At 38.3% G+C, this 20094-nt stretch overlaps 2 protein-coding genes across 4 annotated transcripts in view; one reads left to right on the top strand and one right to left on the bottom strand.

The window, feature by feature from the left end:
* Positions 1–20094, top strand: part of LOC110961995 (oxysterol-binding protein-related protein 10) — a 133088-nt gene that overhangs the window by 63096 nt on the left and 49898 nt on the right. For all 3 annotated transcript variants that reach the window (XM_051955778.1, XM_051955777.1, XM_051955776.1), the window contains 2 exons: positions 3385–3625; positions 10715–10845. In XM_051955778.1, the coding sequence (XP_051811738.1) occupies positions 3385–3625; positions 10715–10845 (372 nt within the window). The remainder of the gene's footprint in view (positions 1–3384; positions 3626–10714; positions 10846–20094) is intronic.
* Positions 1–20094, bottom strand: part of rps5 (ribosomal protein S5) — a 256311-nt gene that overhangs the window by 216579 nt on the left and 19638 nt on the right. The gene's annotated exons all lie outside the window — the stretch shown is intronic.

Here is a 20094-nt window from a genome sequence, read left to right as displayed (position 1 = left end):
AGAAATAACTCCGTGTGCTGATGCAGGGAGACAGATGTGCCATCCGAGCGTGTGCACGGCAAAAGTGTTTGTGGAGCTATACAATATTAATGAATAAAACATTTCCAGGCTGATAAACAACCCAGATTCATTAGCCCTGAGAGGAGCTCGCTGCTTTACCCGCCAGCGAGAGCCGACTTTGTCTTCCTCCTTTTGTGATGCATTTAGACTGTGAAAGGGGGAGTCGCACAAAAATAATTCCCCGAGTCAGAAAGTTCTGTGGGAGCTCGGAGAGAAACTTTTCTGGTTTGAAGAGTTTCCGTGGCGTCTTTCTTGGCGCTGTCATGTCGGAGCAGATGGTTGTGTGGACGAGATGGTACCTCTAGAATTAATGCTAAGATGTGCGACTACCTACACAGTGTGGAGGACATGAAGTTCCATTCATATTCGTCTTTAAGCCCCTCTTCAGTCGGATAACTAATCCAAAACTGTCTGCCAACATTCCAAGATATTACAAAGTGTTATTATTATATTAAAAAAGTGGTTTACTTTAGATTGTGATGTCCCTAATGATTATCATCTATTAAAAATAGCTTTTAAAGGAAAACTTTTCTTAGTTTCCTTAGTGTTTTAACAAGCAAACGGACTAATTTTTTATTTTTTTAAATGCGGTGACTCATCGTATCACAGTGAAACTAATTAGACTAATTAGGTGTGTGATTCATGAGTCAGCAGTGGAACTGTACATTGAAGGTTTAGGAGTTATTCTATGTTATCCTATTGTCAGCAAACCCCGCTAATCCTCTGAAGCCCTGAGCAGTTTTTGGATGTTTCTTTGCTGCCGTCACATTTTCACTCGTTTTCATGGCGACACAAACTCCTGCTGCTCTTTGGAAGCAGCACAAACGTAGATGGAAGTATCGGGAAGTCAGAAACGTCTTCTGTGCAGCATGACGCAGTTATAAAGCCATAAATCACAAGAGAAGAAAAATTAAACTAACAAACATCATTGTGAACATTTGCCAAGTGCCTTTAATTGTTACTAATGCTGGAAAACAACAGTGACTGTATATGCACATATTAACTGCAATGTAAAGTCCTGCACCTCTATGGAAACAGTGTGACCATGACTAGAAGTAGAGAGAACTAAGAAATGTGTTTTGTGATGTATGATAAAGTTACAATAGTTAAAGTCATAAAACAGATGTCTATATTTTACAAAAATTTAAAAAAATACAATCGGTGTTATCAATATTGGAAAAAATGTGACATTTTCCTGCTTACCTTTTTCGTTTGTTTCCACATTTATCTCCTATCTGCTCTGTAAACACAGCCTGCACTTCAACCCAGTTCACTTGAAAAGTCCCAGAATGACTTCACAGTTGTCCTGAGGTGTGAAGGCTTTCCTTGTTTTCTTGCTCCTCTTTTATTTACTTCTGCTAGGTTGGTGTTATTTCTGCTTGGCTCAGTGTGAGCTTTGCAGACAAAGAGAGATCATGAACGTCATGTCCTATGCCTTATATCGGCTCCACAGGTTTCTGCTGAATTGCCACAAGATTATTTAGTGTATTCATAACTTCAGTTAACGCGTTAGGTCTCCTCATCCTATCGTTGTTAGCTCTTAAGTTTGATTCACACATCCCATTTGTCTAATTTTATCATTTGTCCAATTTTAAAATGCCACAACACTGGTTGATATTTACACACGTGGACAAAATTGTTGGTACCCCTCAGTTAAAGAAGGAAAAACCCACAATTCTCACTGAAATCACTTGAAACTCACAAAAGTAACAATAAATAAAAATTTATTGAAAATTAAATAATCAAAATCAGCCATCACTTTTGAATTGTTGATTAACATAGTTATTTAAAAAACAAACTAATGAAATAGGGCTGGACAAAAATGATGGTACCCATAACTTAATATTTTGTTGCACAACCTTTTGAGGCAATCACTGCAATTAAACGATTTCTGTATTTGTCAATGAGCGTTCTGCAGCTGTCAACAGGTATTTTGGCCCACTCCTCATGAGCAAACAGCTCCAGTTGTCTCAGGTTTGATGGGTGTCTTCTCCAAATGGCATGTTTCAGCTCCTTCCACATATGTTCAATGGGATTCAGATCTGGGCTCATAGAAGGCCACTTTAGAATAGTCCAACGCTTTTCTCTCAGCCATTCTTGGGTGTTTTTGGCTGTGTGTTTTGGATCGTTGTCCTGTTGGAAGACCCATGACCTGCGACTGAGACCAAGCTTTCTGACACTAGGCAGCACATTTCTCTCCAGAATGCCTTGATAGTCTTCAGATTTCATCGTACCTTGCACACTTTCAAGACACCCTGTGCCAGATGCAGCAAAGCAGCCCCAAAACATTACTGAGCCTCCTCCATGTTTCACCGTAGGGACAGTGTTCTTTTCTTCGTATGCTTGGTTTTTGAGTCTATGAACACAGAGTTGATGTGCCTTACCAAAAAGCTTCAGTTTGGTCTCATCTGTCCAAAGGGCATTCTCCCAGAAGCTTTGTGGCTTGTCAACATGCATTTTTGCAAATTCCAGTCTCACTTTTTTATGAGTTTTTTTTCAGCAGTGGTGTCCTCCTTGGTCGTCTCCCATGAAGTCCACTTTGGCTCAAACAACGACGAATGGTGCGATCTGACACTGATGTACCTTGGCCTTGGAGTTCACCTTTAATTTCTTTGGAGGTTGCTCTGGGCTCTTTGGATACAATTCCAACGATCCGTCTCTTCAATTTGTCATCAATTTTCCTCTTGCGGCCACGTCCAGGGAGGTTGGCTACTGTCCCGTGGGTCTTGAACTTCTGAATAATATGAGCCACTGTTGTCACAGGAACTTCAAGCTGTTTAGAGATGGTCTTATAGCCTTTACCTTTAAGATGTTTGTCTATCATTTTTTTTCGGATGTCCTGGGACAGTTCTCTCCTTCGCTTTCTGTTGTCCATGTTCAGTGTGGTACACACCTTTTCACCAAACAGCAGGGTGACTACTTGTCTCCCTTTAAATAGGCAGACTGACTGATTATGAGTTTGGAAACACCTGTGATGTCAATTAAATGACACACCTGAGTTAATCATGTCACTCTGGTCAAATAGTTTTCAATCTTTTATAGAGGTACCATCATTTTTGTCCAGGCCTGTTTCATTAGTTTGTTTTTTTAAATAATTATGTTAATCAACAATTCAAAAGTAATGGCTGTTTTTGATTATTTAATTTTCAATAAATTTTTATTTATTGTTACTTTTGTGAGTTTCAAGTGATTTCAGTGAGAATTGTGGGTTTTTCCTTCTTTAACTGAGGGGTACCAACAATTTTGTCCACGTGTGTACATCAGTCTTAATGAGCGTAATGTTGATTCTGTGTTTTAATGTCTCACGTTGCTGTCCTTCCCCAGGTGATGTCCCAAGCCGAGGGCCAGCAGAAGAACCTCGTCCAGTCCATCGACTCTCTGCCCACCAGGGGTCCGCTGTCCTGTCTGGATCAGGACCTGCTGCTGCTCAAAGCCACGTCGGCCGCCACGCTCAGCTGCCTGGGAGAGTGCCTGAACATCCTGCAACAGACTCAGAGCCACAGCCAGGCGCCGCCTCCGTCCCAGGCCTCCCAGCGCAACCACGCCGGCCACGGAGCCCCCTCCGGTGAGTCCGCCCCTGGCCCCGTTCCAGTGCTGCTACTGGAGCCCCCGACCCCTCCATCTCCCCCACCCTCCTTGTGTTTTCAGTCTCCTCCTCCAGAGCTCAGCTCCAGCGGCAAAGCCCAGCTGGGGCAGCTAGACTGTGGCTCTTGCCCCTGCCTGATGGGTACCATGAACTTAAATGTTTGTAGTAAATGTTGTTGAACGTTTGCATTTGTGTGTTGACTAGTTTTGTATGTTCCATTTCTGTTTTTTTTGTCATAGTTTGTAGTTCTAAGCATTGTTCTGTGTTGTTTTCCATTCAGTTCTTTTTTGTCTTCAGTTGCATTGAAATGCCAAAAGTTCCTTGAAAAGGTAGTGCCAAGTACAAGCATGACTGAAGCGTGTATGAAAATGAATATATCCTCAGTATTGTTGGCAGAACCCTTCAAAGCATTTCAGACTGTCTCCCTACATGCATGTCAGAGAAAGTCAGGGTTTCTGTGTGAATGAGTAAACCTAAATATAATGACTATGCACTTCTAAATCTCCTCAAAGGGTCTTTGTCTTTGCCAAAGGAATCCACACTGGTGCCTCAAATGTCAGACCTCTGCCATGTTTAACCCTCTCTGTGCCAGATCACCATGGATCCAATAAAGTTGTTTCAATTTAAACCATTTGCAGCCTGAGGGTGGTTCTATTGGCATAACACCAAGGATGAGGATTAAAGAGCACTTCTTAGCGGCGTAAGGTAGACGACAAATACAGGAGTAGACTCTGTTAAGATAAGGTGAAATCCATCAAATGTTGTGGTCTAATCCTATTTCCCCCCCAAGTACAAACCAGTATTTATAATCCATTTAGAGTCTCCAGGTTGCTCCGGAACAACAGCCCCGTAAATGTTGTCTCCAGGAAAGAGGAGTGGAGCCGATTTAACTCCACTGAGAAACTTGAAAAGCTATTGAGTAGCAAATATTCAATGCTTGTAGGCTTGAAAGGAGCCTCTGAAGAAATGCAGCTTGCTCCATTTGTGGAAGGTGGCAGAGTCGGTTTGCATTCACAGCAGTCACAATGGATCCAAGTGCTTAAACATGAGCAGAAAATGGGTTATTTTTAGAAGTAGAAGTTTGCCAAACATGCCCAGCATCCTTATGTTTATGGAACAGTCTCTCTTTGTTCAAATACAAGTGCTAAATGTGTAATTATTTTAGATTCTCCGTCATTCAGGTCACAGTACTCCTAAAATCTTTGGTAAAAAGCAGCTGGACTTTACTTTTTGGTTCCTGAAGATGTTTTACCTCTCATCCAAGAGGCTTGAACTCATGAAACCTGAAGATGAGCGGTGTAAGGTCTTCAAGAAAAAAGCCCAGTTGCCTGATGTTTAAATGTGTTCTTACTGTGTCAGCTTTGACAGTACCAATTATTAGTAATCAAGGGCTTTAAGAAATCCACTGTAATCCTTTGTAACTGTTGTGAATTTATACAAACAACTCCCAAAGAGCAAGCTGCAAAGTTTCCAGAGGCGTCCTTTACACCCTGTAGGTTTTCGGTGGAGCGTTGAAGCCAAGAAGTCGTGGTCTACCTGCATTTGTGACTTTGGGAAGGTGGTTTGCTGTCTGTGTTTGGGTTTGGATGCAGGATCCCGTCCTGAAGTCCTCACAGTTTGTTGGTCTTCTCTTTGCGCCAGCAGTCACCCTGCCCTGTACCTGTTCGTCAGACAGGGGGTGGTGTGGAGTCGGACCGCCGGGCCGCAAGTACAAACCTCTTTCCTTCCGCTGCCTGGCTGATCAGTCCTGTGGGGGTCCAGCTGCTCCCCGCTTCCGGCATGTATCCCCCACACCTCAGCGAAGAGTTTACTGTTAGGATCCTCGGTTTTGCCGAGCGATGCGTAGTGTTGCTCACCGGCATGGGCGGCGCTCTGATCTGATGCAGCTGATAAAGGTCGTGGCTGGCTGGTTGAATGGTCTTGTTATGCCCACACAATAAAGCATCGCCACTGCATGGGCAACATAACTCTTTGGTACAGAGCCAAGCATGAGGTCGGACTGAGTTTGGCCGGCACGTTGGTCCCTCCGGGCTTCTGTTGTTACTTCAAATCCAGAGCAACTTGTCTGAGTCAGCTCTAGTAAAGGCAATAAGAGTGAAGAACCTGAAGGAGCTTTGTAAACTCTCCAACAACCAAAAAAAAACCTGCCAGTCACAAACCAGACAGCATATTATCAGCTGATGTCATGGAGGATCTTTGCTGCTCTGTTTGGATCCCCCTTCCCCTCCCCTCTGTCACTGCCATAAAGAGCTTGAAGCCCCACCCTCACAAAAACAACATTTTCCTTTAAGGAAATGGAAATCCATAAAGGAAATTTACTCTGCAAACTAGTCCCCTTTGCAGCTTAACATGAAGAATTTAATGCACAAGAACCCCAGTTAGTCAAAATAGAGGTGAATGACGTCTTATTTTATGATGAACATGTAGGGTAAGAGTCTGATGTCACAGCCCAGAAATGGAAGATGAAGCCATTGGAAACATCTACTGCATGAATGTTTGTCTCTCCACTGTTTGACCTGCGATAGCTTTCTGATTCACCTGCATGCTTCTATCCAATGGCCCCAACATGCCCCCGCTCACACACGCCTCTTTTCCACCAAATTATCTCTCATTCTTTTGTCGTTTCTGTTCAGGTTTCTTGAAACATCAGTGCTATCGAGCAAACCAACGCGTTTTGAACGAAACCGTTGTAATTGAGGATGCGTCGTCAAAGGAGGGCACTCCACAACTTAAAACACGAACTGAAGACCAGGGCTGCGCCGAATAGCTATTACTGGGCTCTGGATTTTCAGGCACAATTTATGATGAATATTCGGCTCATCCATGGTGGTGGTGGTAGTTTTTCGGGTTGGTGGAAGATTGGTGTCCATCGTCGGATTCCAACACCGGTAGCATTAGCATGGATATTTCCATCTTCGACATCTTGTCTTCTGTTTACAAACTCGGGCAAAGGGAAGCGTGACGTTAGAGTTAGTCGATCAGCCAACTAACCAATCAAAGTACCGTTGACCAACGCTTTACCGTCATTGGTAAGCTATTCGGTGGCGTTGGCGACGGGGGAAGGTATTCTGAATATTCGGTCCTCAAAATTATTATTGGGATAGTACCACAACAATCGAATGTTTAAATATTCGAGGTCAGCCCTACTCAAGACACAACCAAATTATCGGCAAGCGTTAGATTTCATCAGCCGACCGATGCACGTTCTTTTGTTGCAACCATCTCTCTCTCGACTTTTCCGCCATCTCTTTCCGACTTGTAAAATTTGAGACGCCCACTGATGTCGTCAACAGAATCTTGCCGTGTTTTAGCTCCAGCTTTTGGGTTGCAAGCCATTTTATTTCGGTCAAAATGCTCTGAAAAGTTCAGAATAAGATGCGCGAATAGGAACAGGATCTGTTTCATGTTGGTGGAAAAGGGGCAGTAACGTCTCTACTTCTGGCGCTTCACTGTGACATCCCAGAAAAATCTGTATTTCTGAAAAGAAACGGCCTAAACACATCAATTATTTCTATTTTTTTTCCCCTAAATGAGCTCTGAGGAACCCATTAACCTCCAAATATCTTGGGAATAACCTTGTGAGGAAAAAAAAAAAGGAATTCAAAAATTCAGTTTTCACTGTACTTACAAATCACTGACATCCTGTTCGCCTCCAGGCAGACTGTTCATGTCTCTGCTTTACAGGAGGTCAGTATCACTAGAGGAGGTTCGCTCACATTTCTCAGGTTCCCGTCCGTCAAGCTGTCAGCTGGCCGATGCAGGGATCTGGCCTGAGGGCTTTTTCAGCACATTCTGTCGAGGCAGACTCGCCTCGGGCTCGCTGGCATGTTGACCTGCGTCAGCACCGCTTGCTTTCCGCTAATGGATATCAAAGAGCAGCCTGGTGGTGCATTAGGTTCTTAACCCAATTGGAGAGTTGGAAGTGGAGATGAGAAGGAGCTCTGGTGCTGCTCCATTAACAGCACTTTGAAATGGGATCTACTATCATGTGTATGAGAAGCTGCTAACTGAGGAAATTTGCTGTTTTTTTTATTAGATTTTTTATTTTTTATCCAAGTGAGAAATCATCTTAGACAGAGTTTCTGATGAGTCCCACCAAACAGCCCTTTGTTAAATGTGGTTCTGCTGCTGCCCTGTTAGAAAACAGTTTCTCTGTTATGCAGATATCCAGTCAGAAGCGTTTAGCCAGTGTTGCAACCTTTACTTCCTCTTAGTGCAGTTTTCCGGCGTTTGGCCTGAGTCATCATGATTTTTGGCGACTTTTCACCAAACCACACTACGTGATTGTGTAATTCATGAACCGAAAGTTCATGCTGAGGCTACTTTAAAACGACTCTTCTAGATGTTGGACTGACTGGAATAGCTATCACAACTTTGGAAAACATTCCTGTCAGTGCTGTCAAATAATTACAGTTTTTAATCAGATTAATCACAGGGTTGCTGTGGATTAATTTCAGTTCATCACGATTAAATATTTATTTTTAATCTGTATTAATCGCGTCTCATTTTACATGAGGAAACAGACTCAAGAAGGAAGGGAATCCATCCATCCATCCATGATAGATATTGCCGTCTTTCTTTTGCCTATTTCCTCATGCAATATAAAACACACACACATACACACACACACACACACACACACACACACACACACACACACACACACACACACACACACACACACACACATATGTGTGTATATATATATATGTGTGTATATATATATATATATATATATATATATATATATATATGTGTGTGTATATATAATTAAACTAACAAAAGTGAGACAAAAAGGAAACGCAATATGACAAAAAAACAGAAACAAAATGAAAAAACATGAGAGAAATGACAAAAATCAGACAAAAAGCAACAAAAATAAGACAAAATATGAGAAAAATGAGACACAAAATGATAAAGAATTAGACAACATGAAACAAAAGAGACAAAAAATGAACAAACTACAAAAACGAGACAAAAAAATTCTTCCCGTCTGTTGTTCCGAACTGGTGAAACAAACTACCAAACTCTGTGCGTTCTGCTGAGTCCATTTCTACTTTTAAGAGACAGTTGAAGACTCAGTTGTTCAGAGAACACCTAGGCACTTAATCCGACTACACCTTAGGGGTAGAATAAGTCAGGTGGTCCAAAACCCAGCACTTATTTAGCGCTGACAAAGTTGAAAAAAAACAATAAAAAAAGGGGTGGGGGGGTGGTTGACAATTCTTCTGCAACTTGATGGCAACACGTTTGACCAATCACACTTGAAGCACTTTTTGCACTTACTACAGGTTTTTCCTTATGTCTGAATTCTTGCTTGTGTTGTACGTCGCTTTGGACAAAAGCGTCTGCTAAATGAAATTGTAGAATTGTAGAAAAATGACAAAAGCGAGAGACAAAGCAACAAAAAAGTAAGCGAGACAAAATGGAAACACAAAACAACAAAACTCAGAGACAAAATGACAAAAACATGAAACAATTGACAAAAGTCAGACAAAAAAAGACAAAATATTACAAAAATGAGACTCAAAATGACAAAAGAACCATCTAGTATTTTACTTCATGATCAAAACAACTTTTCATGGTCTATAAATTATTTTAAATTTATAGTTATACTCATTTACAATCTGCAGTTAATGTCTACTCTGTAGTTTTTACACTTTGAGGGCCAGACTGGAGCCTCTGGAGGACCACTTTTGGCCCACGGGCCTCATGTTGGACACCCCTGGTTTAAAGGCTGCGTTAAGTTACGACAGGATGCTGGTTTGTTTGTATTTCTGCAGAGCGTTTTATCTCCCGTGGCCCAGAGTCAGAATGAATCATCCTTCTGTCTACCGCTGAATGTTTGACCGAGTCAAGTCAATACGGCAGAGCAGGATATAACATTGATCAAATATCACATTTAAACACACACACACTCAATTTCCTGCTGTCTAGACTCTGCCAGTCATTCACACTCCTCCATATTAAATGTCTCATGTAAATAGGAGAGTAATCTGAGTATTTTTCATCCTCCTCCTTTGATTCTTTAACCCTCGTGTCGTCCTGTCGGTCAAACTGACCCGTTTTAAAGTTTGAAAATGTGGAAAAAAAACAATATTTTCACATTGAAACTTCCGGTTGGGAAATCTTTGAACATTTTTTTGGTGGAAAAAAAAGAAATGTTAAAAATGTTTCAAAGTTTGCTTGATTTTGGTTGATTTTTGTGTGAATATTCTTAAAGAAAATATTTAAAGTTTTACTGATATATCTGTAATCACTTCACATATTTCGAAGATTTTTTTGAAGATTTTTACTCATTTTTTTGAAAATATTTACAAGAATTTTCTTGCCAAATTTGGGAGATTTTTTAAATATTTTTTTTTAAGGGAAACGTTTAAGGAATTATTGGAATTTTCTTCATGAAGGTTTTGCAAATTTAAAATTTGAAAATGGGGAAAAAAAATCTATTTTCACAGTGAAGCTTCTGATGTCCACATTTTCAACATTTTTGTAAAGTTTCAGAACATTTTTTGGTGGAAAAAAAATGTTAAAAAAAACTGTTTCTTTAAGAACATTAAAAAATAATCAACCAAAATCCAGCGAATTTCACTCGATTTTGGTTGATTTTTTTTTTCTGAATGTTCTTAAAGAAAATATTAGAAGTTTTACTGATATATATGGAATCACTTTAGATATTTTTAGGATTTTTTGGGGGAAGATTTTTACTCCACTTTTGAAAATATTTGCAAGAATTTTCTTGCCAAATTTGGGGGATTTTTTTTAAGTCAAACTTTTAAGGGAAACTTTTAAGGAATTTTCTTCCTGAAGATTTTGCAAATTTTTAGAATTACGGAATTTATTTTTTTTTTAGTTGAATTTTTGGATTTTTTTTCAGACAAGGAAACAGCATGTTTTGGTGCCCGTAAATGAAGACAACAGGAGGGTTAAATGTCAGATGTAAATAGAGGAGTAATCTGAGTATTTTCCATCCTCCTCCTCTTTTGATTCTTTAAGTCACTCTGTAGATTCCACTCATGTCAACTAAACGCCAGCAGTCGGCTCTGACGCTGCCCTGTCATCTTTCAGATGGTGTTCCTGTGTGGACTGTACCAAAGTCGCCCTCAGGGGAGCCGTGGAAGAACGGAGGTCTGACTCCTCTACGATCGGCCGAGCCCTCCCCGGCCCTCAGGAAAAGGAGTCTGTCCCATGGTGCTGAGGTGAGAAGCTCCGTCACGCTGTCCGTTTTCGCCCCTGAATTCTGTTTCGACGTCCCGTCTCGCCCCCCGCTGACTTGGTCCGGCCTCGGATTACAGTGGGACTGAGAACACTGTACAGCTGCACAATTAATCTGGGGCAGATGGTGTTGTGGAGACAGCGGTTGGTTGGATGGTTGCACTGGGAATCTTTTTCCATTTGCCTGTTCGGTGCTTCTTCGGTCCGAGGTTCCGGCTCATGAAGCGAGGCGTAAGTGTGGAGAACGTGGTGATTTTTACTTCGTTTGCTGTGGTTGTTTTGCATTTATTGGATTATGACGATTGACGGAGAGGAAGCAAAGTGTGAATGAGAAGCAGCAAAGGTCACGGCCAGTAATCTGCCTATAGAATGTGTTTGTTATGCAGGTTTTACTCAGTGGCAGCTGCTTTTTAGTGTGTTTTTAGACTGACTTTGGATTTTTGACTTGTGTGTGTTGTTGGGTTTAGTTGAGCTCGTTGGTGAATCGGTGACTTAATGTTGGACGTCCATCACAGAAAAACATTCACTCTCTTTCTGTGTTTGGGAATAGAATAGAATAGAATTTATTGCCATTTGCACAGGTACATTAGAATTCTTGTATGTGAATCCATGTCAAAAAAAAAACTTAGCAACAATTAAAAGGAAGCAAGAACCCTGAAATAAATCACACTGAAGTTAAATAAATTAAAGTTAAAAACAGATATTAGCATAAATGGTAAAAAAAAAGAAAAAAAAACCACAACAATCAATAAAATACTTGTTTGTGTTGCATGATGGCGCATTTTTCTGTTCCGGTGAAAACTAAACAATTATACGATTTAAAACTTTGGAAATGAATTTGTGGACTTTAATTGTTCCTTTAATCGTAGAGAAAACTTGAAAACAATATTTGATATTTTGGAAATTAAATCCTTGTTTTGTAAAAGGAAACTATTTGAGATGCAAAGTATTAAATTAATGAGAGAAAGTGACAAAAGATTGCATTGAATTGGTTGCTGATCAGCAGTAAAGTGAGAAACTTTGCATTTAAATTCTTCACCATCTCTGTAATTTTTACACTTTGAGGGCCGGATTGAACCCTGTGGAGGACCAGTTTTAGGCCGCGGGCCTCATGTTTGGCACCCCTGGTTTGCAGGATTTAAAAACTTGGTAACTCTTGTAACCACCCTGAAAAATTCTTAACATATTGCTTCCAGATTTTTTGAATTTAAATCAATGCATCAAAGAAAATTTTCTGCATTTCTTCCCTTTTTTTAATGATTCACAGCATTTCAAACAGCACAAAGACACTTTAGTGCAGCTTCCACAGAGGTGCAGGACGATGTCGCTCGTTAAATGTTTGCTCTGATGGATGCTGTGTCTTTTCAAGGCTCTGTACGCTCGTTTTGTTGCTGTAGTGAAGTAAGTTAAAAGCAAAAAGCTTCTCGTAAAGATCAGAAATCGGTGCCAGTGGAACAAACCTGACAACGCTGAGGCCGTCTTCCTCGCTCCGTCTTCACTCCCTCATGTTTGCCCTTGTTGCCCGGCGAGGGAAGTGCTCATCTGTTCTGAAAGTTTTAACGGAGCCGCTGTCAGATAAGTGGGTCACAGTGCAGAGGTGGAACTGAGCCGGTCCCAGGAGGCCTTCATGGATCCGGTCTGTCTGACAGCGACGGGACACCGAGGCCACGTGACCTAAAACGACACGTGAGGCTTCCTGTGATTCAGTTAACCCTCCTGTTGTCTTCATTTATGGGCACCAAGTGTATGAAAAAAATCCAACAATTCAGCAAAAAAAATCCCCTAATTTCTGAAAATTTGCAAAACCTTCAGGAAGAAAAGTCCAATTATTTCTTAAAAATTTCCCTAAAAAATTATTGTAAAAAATCCCCCAAATTTGGCAAGAAAATTCTTTATTTTTGTTTATAAAAATCTTCCCAAAAAAAAATCCTTAAAATACCTAAAGTGATTACATATATATCAGTAAAACTTGTAATATTTTCTTCGAGAACATTCATAAAAAAATCAACCAGAATTCAGTGAAATTATTTCGTTTTTTATTTGATTTTTTTAATGAATATTCTTAAACATTTGTTTTCCGCCAAAAAATGATCCAAGAGTTCTCAAAAATGTTGAAAATGTAGACATCAGAAAATATTTTTTTTCCCCACATTTTCAAATTTTAAAACGACTCAATTTGACCCGCAGGACGACACGAGGGTTTAAAAGCTCACGACTAATTCCACATGACAGGAAATGATTAAAACGTGCTTTGATTCCCTTTGAAGAACTCGTAAACGTCCGCATAGATACAACTTTGTCATCATAAAAAAACATTTTGCTGTTAAAAAGCAGTGATCTTTGGTGTAGTGATCTTGTTTCCATGGATACCCCCCCAAAAAAAAGAAAAAAAAAGAGGATAATTTGGGCTAACATCAAAGTGTTCCAGCTACAGCTGCAGTGGATTTTGTTCTAATAGACGAAACATATTTTTTGGCTCTCCGGGACATCGGCTGTAAATGATTCATTTTCTGGATGACCGCAATAGGAGGCTGCAGATTCCCCTAAAATCAGGATTTATTTAAAAACTACAGCCCCTGAAAAGCTGTCAGCTGATAACATTTAATGCTTTTTCACTTGTATAGAGGTGGGGAAGGGTTGAGTTGATCAGTTTATGTGCATTAGTACAATATTACCTTCTATTTCCTTAGCTTGGTGAAATACGATATGATATGTAGAACATTGAGATTTTAAGATATAGTTTACCAGGATTGTCAAGCTTAGGTGTCTTAAAATAAGCCAGATATGCTTAAAAAAATAGTAATTTTTCACTCAAAAATTGATTGTAACCTCCTAATTTGAGATGTTTAACCCTCGTGTCGTCCTGCGGGCCAAATTGACTGTTTTAAAGTTTGAAAATGTGGAAAAAATATATATTTTCACAGTGAAAACGTCCACATTTCAACATTTCTGGGAAATGTTCGAACATTTTTTTGGTGGAAAAAAAAAATGTTGAAAAAAAATGTTTCTTTAAGAAGATTCACATAAAAATCAAGCAAAATCCAGCGAAATTCGCTGGATTTTGCTTGATTTTTATGTGAACCTTCTTAAAGAAAACATTTGAAGTTTTATTGATATATATATGTAATCATTTAAAATATTTTCAGATTTTTTTGGAAGATTTTTACATTTTTTAAATTATTTACAGGAATTTTTTTTGTCAAACTTGGGGGATTTTCTGAAATAAAACTTTTGAGGAAAACTTTTATTGAATTACTGGAATTGTCTTCCTGAAGGTTTTGCAGATTTCCGGAAATTTGAGGAATTTTTTCGCTGAATTTTTGGGATTTTTTTTGAGACAAGGAAACTATATTTTTTGGTGCCTGTAAATGAGGACAACAGGAGGGTTAAACACCACCAGGTTAGTTCAGAGACACCTTTTTTTACCCGACTCACACTCATCCCGGCTCCATCATGCTTTAATGGAATAACAGAAACCTCAGCTGTTAATACCAGATGAGGATGAATGTTGTCGGTGCTGTTGCTCATCACGGCCTCTTTGTCAGATGTTACGCTCCTGTCTTCACCTGTCAGACGTCTGTGATGTAAAACATTCAGGGAGCAGCCCGTTAAACGCTCGTGTCGGGGCTCACAAAGGCCTGACATTCATTTCAGTCCAACCCCAAAACACATCACTATGGGAGGCAGGGAGGGACATTTCACCCTGGATGTGAGCGCGCTCACACTGGAAAAAATGCCCCTCTCAAAACAAGGAAAAATAAACTTATTTCAAGGAACTTTTACCTTGAAATAAGGGGAAAAATCTGCCAATAGAACAAGTGACTTGGTAAGACTTCTTGAAATAAGATGTGATCTTGAGATTTTAAAATTAGCTGGGAGAACTTATTTTAAGCTGTATTTTATCAGGATTGTCAAGTCTAGATGTCTTATCCCTCCTGTTGTCCTCATTTACGCCACCAAAAAATATTGCTTCCTTATCTAAAAAAAATCTAAATCCCAAATTTCTAAAAAAAAAAGAAAAAAAAAAGCAGATTCTTCAGGAAGAAAATTCATTAAGTTTCCCTAAATTAAAAAAAAATCCCTAAATTTGGCAAGAAATAAAAGTAAAAAAAATATAAAAATTGTGAATATTTTTAGAAAATGAATAGAAATCTTCCAAAAATCCTAAAAATATCTAAAGTGATTACATATATATTGGGAAAAATTCTAATATTTTCTTTAAGAAAATTTTTTAAAAAATATTTCTTTATTTATTTCCACCAAAAAATGTTCAAATATTTCCCCAAATTTTTTTAGAAAAGTCTTCACTGTGAAAATATTTTTTTCCCCACATTTTTAAACTTTAAAATTGGTCAACATGACCAGCAGGACGACAGGAGGCTTAAAACAAGATCATTTCAAGATCGTTTGACTAAAGACATTTAAGATGCGTCGTCTTAAAACCAGGCGTAAACTAACCGTGACGTCACCCGTTGGTTTCAACGGCGAGAAAATGAAGCCCGGATTTTGCTACTTCCTGGTCGCCGTTTTGGATTTTTTGGAGCCAGTGACGTAAAAAACGTCATCAAACAGACTGGACCGGAGAGCAACTAGGGGCAGGATTGGCTGAGGACTGTCTTATCCCGCCCACGTTTTGCCGCAGAGGCTTCTGTTGCTGTCCATCAAGTATAGCCACGCCCCCTGGCTCCGCCAACTTTAACGATTTATTTAAAATTCAGTATTGATTTATTTTAAGATCGGCCACCTGATCTCTCATTTTGACCATGAAAACTAACGGGAAAAAAATCCTGAGCTGTAGAACATCAGTCTATCAAATTTTATTTTTTCCAAAAATGAATTGGGGTCTATGGAGAGAAAGCTTTTTGGAGCCAACCCTAGCGGACGGCGTGATATTGCAAGTTTTTGACACTTCCGGGTGGGCTTCAATTCTGGAGCCAGATGCTACGTCCACTATATATACAGTCTATGCTTAAAACAAGTCCCTCCATCTTGCTTAAGTGTCACTTGTCAAATGAATTTATCTTAAATCAAGTGAGATGAGACGTTTTTACTAAAAATAAGACAAACAGACTTGGTAAGATTTAGAGTTTTTGCAGTGCAGAGCCCGGCAGTCTGATCCGGAGGTGCAGAGATGTAATCTGTCATGTTAATGATCACTTTCTATTGACACACCAGTGTAAAATGGGTATTTCAGCGTTGCCGTGTCAACCCATTTACAGCTAATTGTCGAGCTGTTCGACTTACTTCACGCGGCACAATTAAGAGCAGAGGGCAGCTCATAGCGCTGATTTAGCTGCTCTGAAGACAGGATTATGGCAGTTGTGATTCAGGGTGCTCAGCCAGACACACAGTCCTGTGCTCTGTTTTTATGAAGCGAAGGAAGGCGTTAATGTTTACTCGTCTACTTTTCTATTAACGCTCTGCTTGTCGCTACAATGCAAAGTTATGATAGAAAGGCATAAATGAAAGCATGCAAAGAATCGTTTCAGGTCTTTGTTTTGGTTTTAAGGCAGAGATGTCTGTTTAGTTAAGTTCAGATTCCACATTCTGCCCGTCTTGTTTTTGTTTTTGTCTGATTGTTGTTTGTTTCTCATTTTTGTCATTTTGTTTTTCATTTCTGTCTCGCTTGTGTTTTTTGTCTTGATTTTATCATTTTGTGTTTATTCGTTGTTTTGTCTGTCCTTTGTCTACTTTTGTCATTTTTGTCTTGTTTTTGTGGTTTGTCCAGTTTTTGTCACTTTGAAATTCTTTTGTCTAATTTTTTGTCTCTTTTTTGTTTTATTTTTTGTCATTTGTCTCATTTTTTGACATTTTGTGTCTTGTTTTTGTAATATTTTGTCTTGTTTTTGTCGTTGATCCATTTTTTGTCGCTTTGTAATTCTTTTGTCTAATTTTTTGTCTCTTTTTTGTTTTTTTTTGGTGTAATTTCTCTCATTTTTTGACATTTTTTGTCTTGTTTTTGTCGTTGATCCAGTTTTTGTCGCTTTGTAATTCTTTTGTCTAATTTTTTGTCTCGTTTTTGTTTTATTTTTTGTCATTTGTCTCATTTTTTGTCATTTTGTGTCTTGTTTTTGTAATATTTTGTCTTGTTTTTGTCGTTTGTCCATTTTTTGTCGCTTTGTAATTCTTTTGTCTAATTTTTTGTCTCTTTTGTGGTTTTTTTTGGTGTAATTTCTCTCATTTTTTGACATTTTTTGTCTTGTTTTTGTCGTTGATCCAGTTTTTGTCGCTTTGTAATTCTTTTGTCTAATTTTTTGTCTCGTTTTTGTTTTATTTTGTGTCGTTTGTCTCATTTTTTGTAATATTTTGTCTTGTTTTTGTTGTTTTTTTTGTCTGACTTTTATCATTTGTCTCATGTTTTTGTCTTTTTGTGTTTCCTTTTTGTCTCACTTGTGTTTTGTGTCTCAATTTTATCATTTTGTGTTTATTCATTGCTCTTTGTGTCGTTTGTGTCCTTTGTCTACTTTGTAGTTTTGTTTCTCACTTTTGTCATTTTTTGTCTTGTTTTTGTCGTCGGTCCAGTTTTTGTCGCTTTGTTATCCTTTTGTTTAATTTTTTGTCTCTTTTCTTTGTTTTATTTTGTGTCGTTTCTCTCATTTTTTTGTCATTTTTTGTCTTGTTTTTGTCGTTTGTCCAGTTTTTGTCGCTTTGTAAGTCTTTTGTCTAGTTTTTTGTCTCTTTTTTGTTTTATTTTATGTTGTTTCTCTCATTTTTTGTCATTTTTTGTCTTGGTTTTGTTGTTTGTCCACTTTTTGTCGCTTTGTAATTCTTTTATCCAATTTTTGTCTCCTTTTTTGTTTTATTTTGTGTCGTTTCTCTCATTTTTTTGTCATTTTCTCTCTTGTTTTTGTAATATTTTGTCTTGTTTTTGCTGGTTTTTGTCTGACTTTTATCGTTTGTCTCACGTTTTTGTCATTTTGTGTTTCCTTTTTGTCCAGCTTGTGTTTATTGTCTTATTTTTGTCATTTCGTGTTTCGCTTTATTTGTTGTTTTGCGTATTGTTTTTGATGTTTTGCCTTTTTTTTGCCTCGCTTGTGTAGTTTGTCTATTTCTCTGTCGTTTTGTTCCTTTCTTTGTCATTTTTTGTCACATTTGTGTCCATTTTACTGTCGCTTTGTAACTTCTTTGTCTCTTTTTTTTGTGATATCTAAATGATAAACTGAGCAATAAAGTTGCTGAAACTGAATTTATTTTCCTTACGACATTTCAGGTTGTTCATGAAGTTTTGTAGAAAGAGAATTCCTTAAATGTGGAACTTAAACTGAGATGAGTTTGACGGGCCTGAATCATTCATAAAGCGTGTGTTAAAGTGAGCTTTGTGTTGTGAGAAGAATCCAAAAGCAGGTCTTGCTTTTGTAATTTCACACATTCTGCAGACGTTTCTCAGCCGTCCTCGTAAATCAAAGCGTGTTCTGGTTTAACAGGTCTGGACGGAAAATTGATTCTAAAAACTGACTTCAAACAATGTCAGCGTTTGGCTTCCAGCTTTAGTTAAATACAGATATAAAGTGTCATCTTAAAGCAGAGGTGTCGCCGTCTGAAGGGAAAGCAGACGTCTCGCTTCAGAAAACCACTTTCAAACCTGGACTTTTTCCACTCCGTCACGGCTCTGTAATATTCTGCTTCCTCGTCTCTGCAGCCTCCACCAGATTTCATTAAAGATGCTCCGGCTGCTGTTTGAAGACTGGAGGCAGCACACTGTACTCCAGGCTGACACTAATGTTTATTTAGCTTTAAAAGGGTTTTTTTTTTCAACCCACCAACCTTCTGAACACTGCCTATCCTGTGTTAGTCACAGGAAGTTTAATGTGACGGAAAGAAAAAGGAAAGTTTGAGGAGTTGTCTTTTCTTTTTTCATCGAAGTGACGGTTAGATAATGAAGAGTTTGGATGAGGATTTATCTCCGTGTGGATTTGGTGAGACACTGAGTTTGCCATCTTGTGGTAGAAAAGCACAATGCAGCTTAAATTAAATATGATTGACTGCATCAGGAGGTTTTAATTAAAGCAGGAGAGTCAAACTCATCTTCGTTCAGGTTACACATTCAGCTCAGTTTGATCTCCTGTGACCAGTAAAATCACAGAATAATAACCTATAAATAACCACAACTCCACATTTTTCCTTGTTTTAGTGCAAAAATGGTCACATTTAAGGAATTATCTTTTTATAAAACATCACGAACAACCTGAAATTTATTCAGTGTCAACAAGATTCAGCCTCAGTTTATCGTTTCCACATCACAGAGTGTTTACAAAGGAACACATTTAGTCACAGATATCTGGAAATTAATAATGTAGGATTTCACTTTATGATCAAAATGACAAAAAAAACAACAAAATATTACAAAAATGAGACGCAAAATGACAAAAAATTAGAGAAATGACATGAAACAAAACAAAAAAGAGACAAAAAATATGACAAAAAAGTTACAAAGCGACAAAAAATGGACAAACGGCAAATGCAAGACAAAAAATTATACAAATGACAAAAAATGAAAAAGGCGAACAACAAAACAACAAAAAATAGACAACACAAGTGAGACAAAAACCCCCACAAACGACCTAAACGATGCTCAAAACAATGAACAGAGCAAAACACAAGACGACAAAAAGATGAGACAAACGACAAAATTCACATAAAAAAGACACAAAACAACAAATGCGAGACAAATTATTTTTTAAAAAATGAGACGCTACATGACAAAAACTAGAAACAAAATGACAAAAACGAGACGCACAACGACAAAAACACGAGACAAACAACAAAAGTCAGACAAAAAAAGACAAAAACAACAAAAACATGAGACAAAAAACAAAAAAAGACAAAAACAAGATAAAGTATTACAAGACTGAGACACAAAATGACAAAAACGAGAAACAAAATGACAAAAACGAGACGCACAACGACGAAAACACGAGACAAACAACAAAAGTCAGACAAAAAAAGACAAAAACTAGATAAAATATTACAAGATTGAGACACAAAATAACAAAAACATGAGACAAAAAACAAAAAAAGACAAAAAAAGACAAAAACAAGATAAAGTATTACAAGACTGAGACACAAAATGACAAAAACGAGAAACAAAATGACAAAAACGAGACGCACAACGACAAAAACACGAGACAAACAACAAAAGTCAGACAAAAAAAGACAAAAACAAGATAAAATATTACAAAAATGACAACAGAACAATATCATATTTTACTTTCGGATCAAAACAACTTGTCATG

Source organism: Acanthochromis polyacanthus, chromosome 11 (assembly GCF_021347895.1).
Source record: "Acanthochromis polyacanthus isolate Apoly-LR-REF ecotype Palm Island chromosome 11, KAUST_Apoly_ChrSc, whole genome shotgun sequence".
Classification (NCBI taxonomy): Eukaryota; Metazoa; Chordata; class Actinopteri; family Pomacentridae; genus Acanthochromis; species Acanthochromis polyacanthus.
This window is presented reverse-complemented; position numbering and strand designations above follow the sequence as displayed.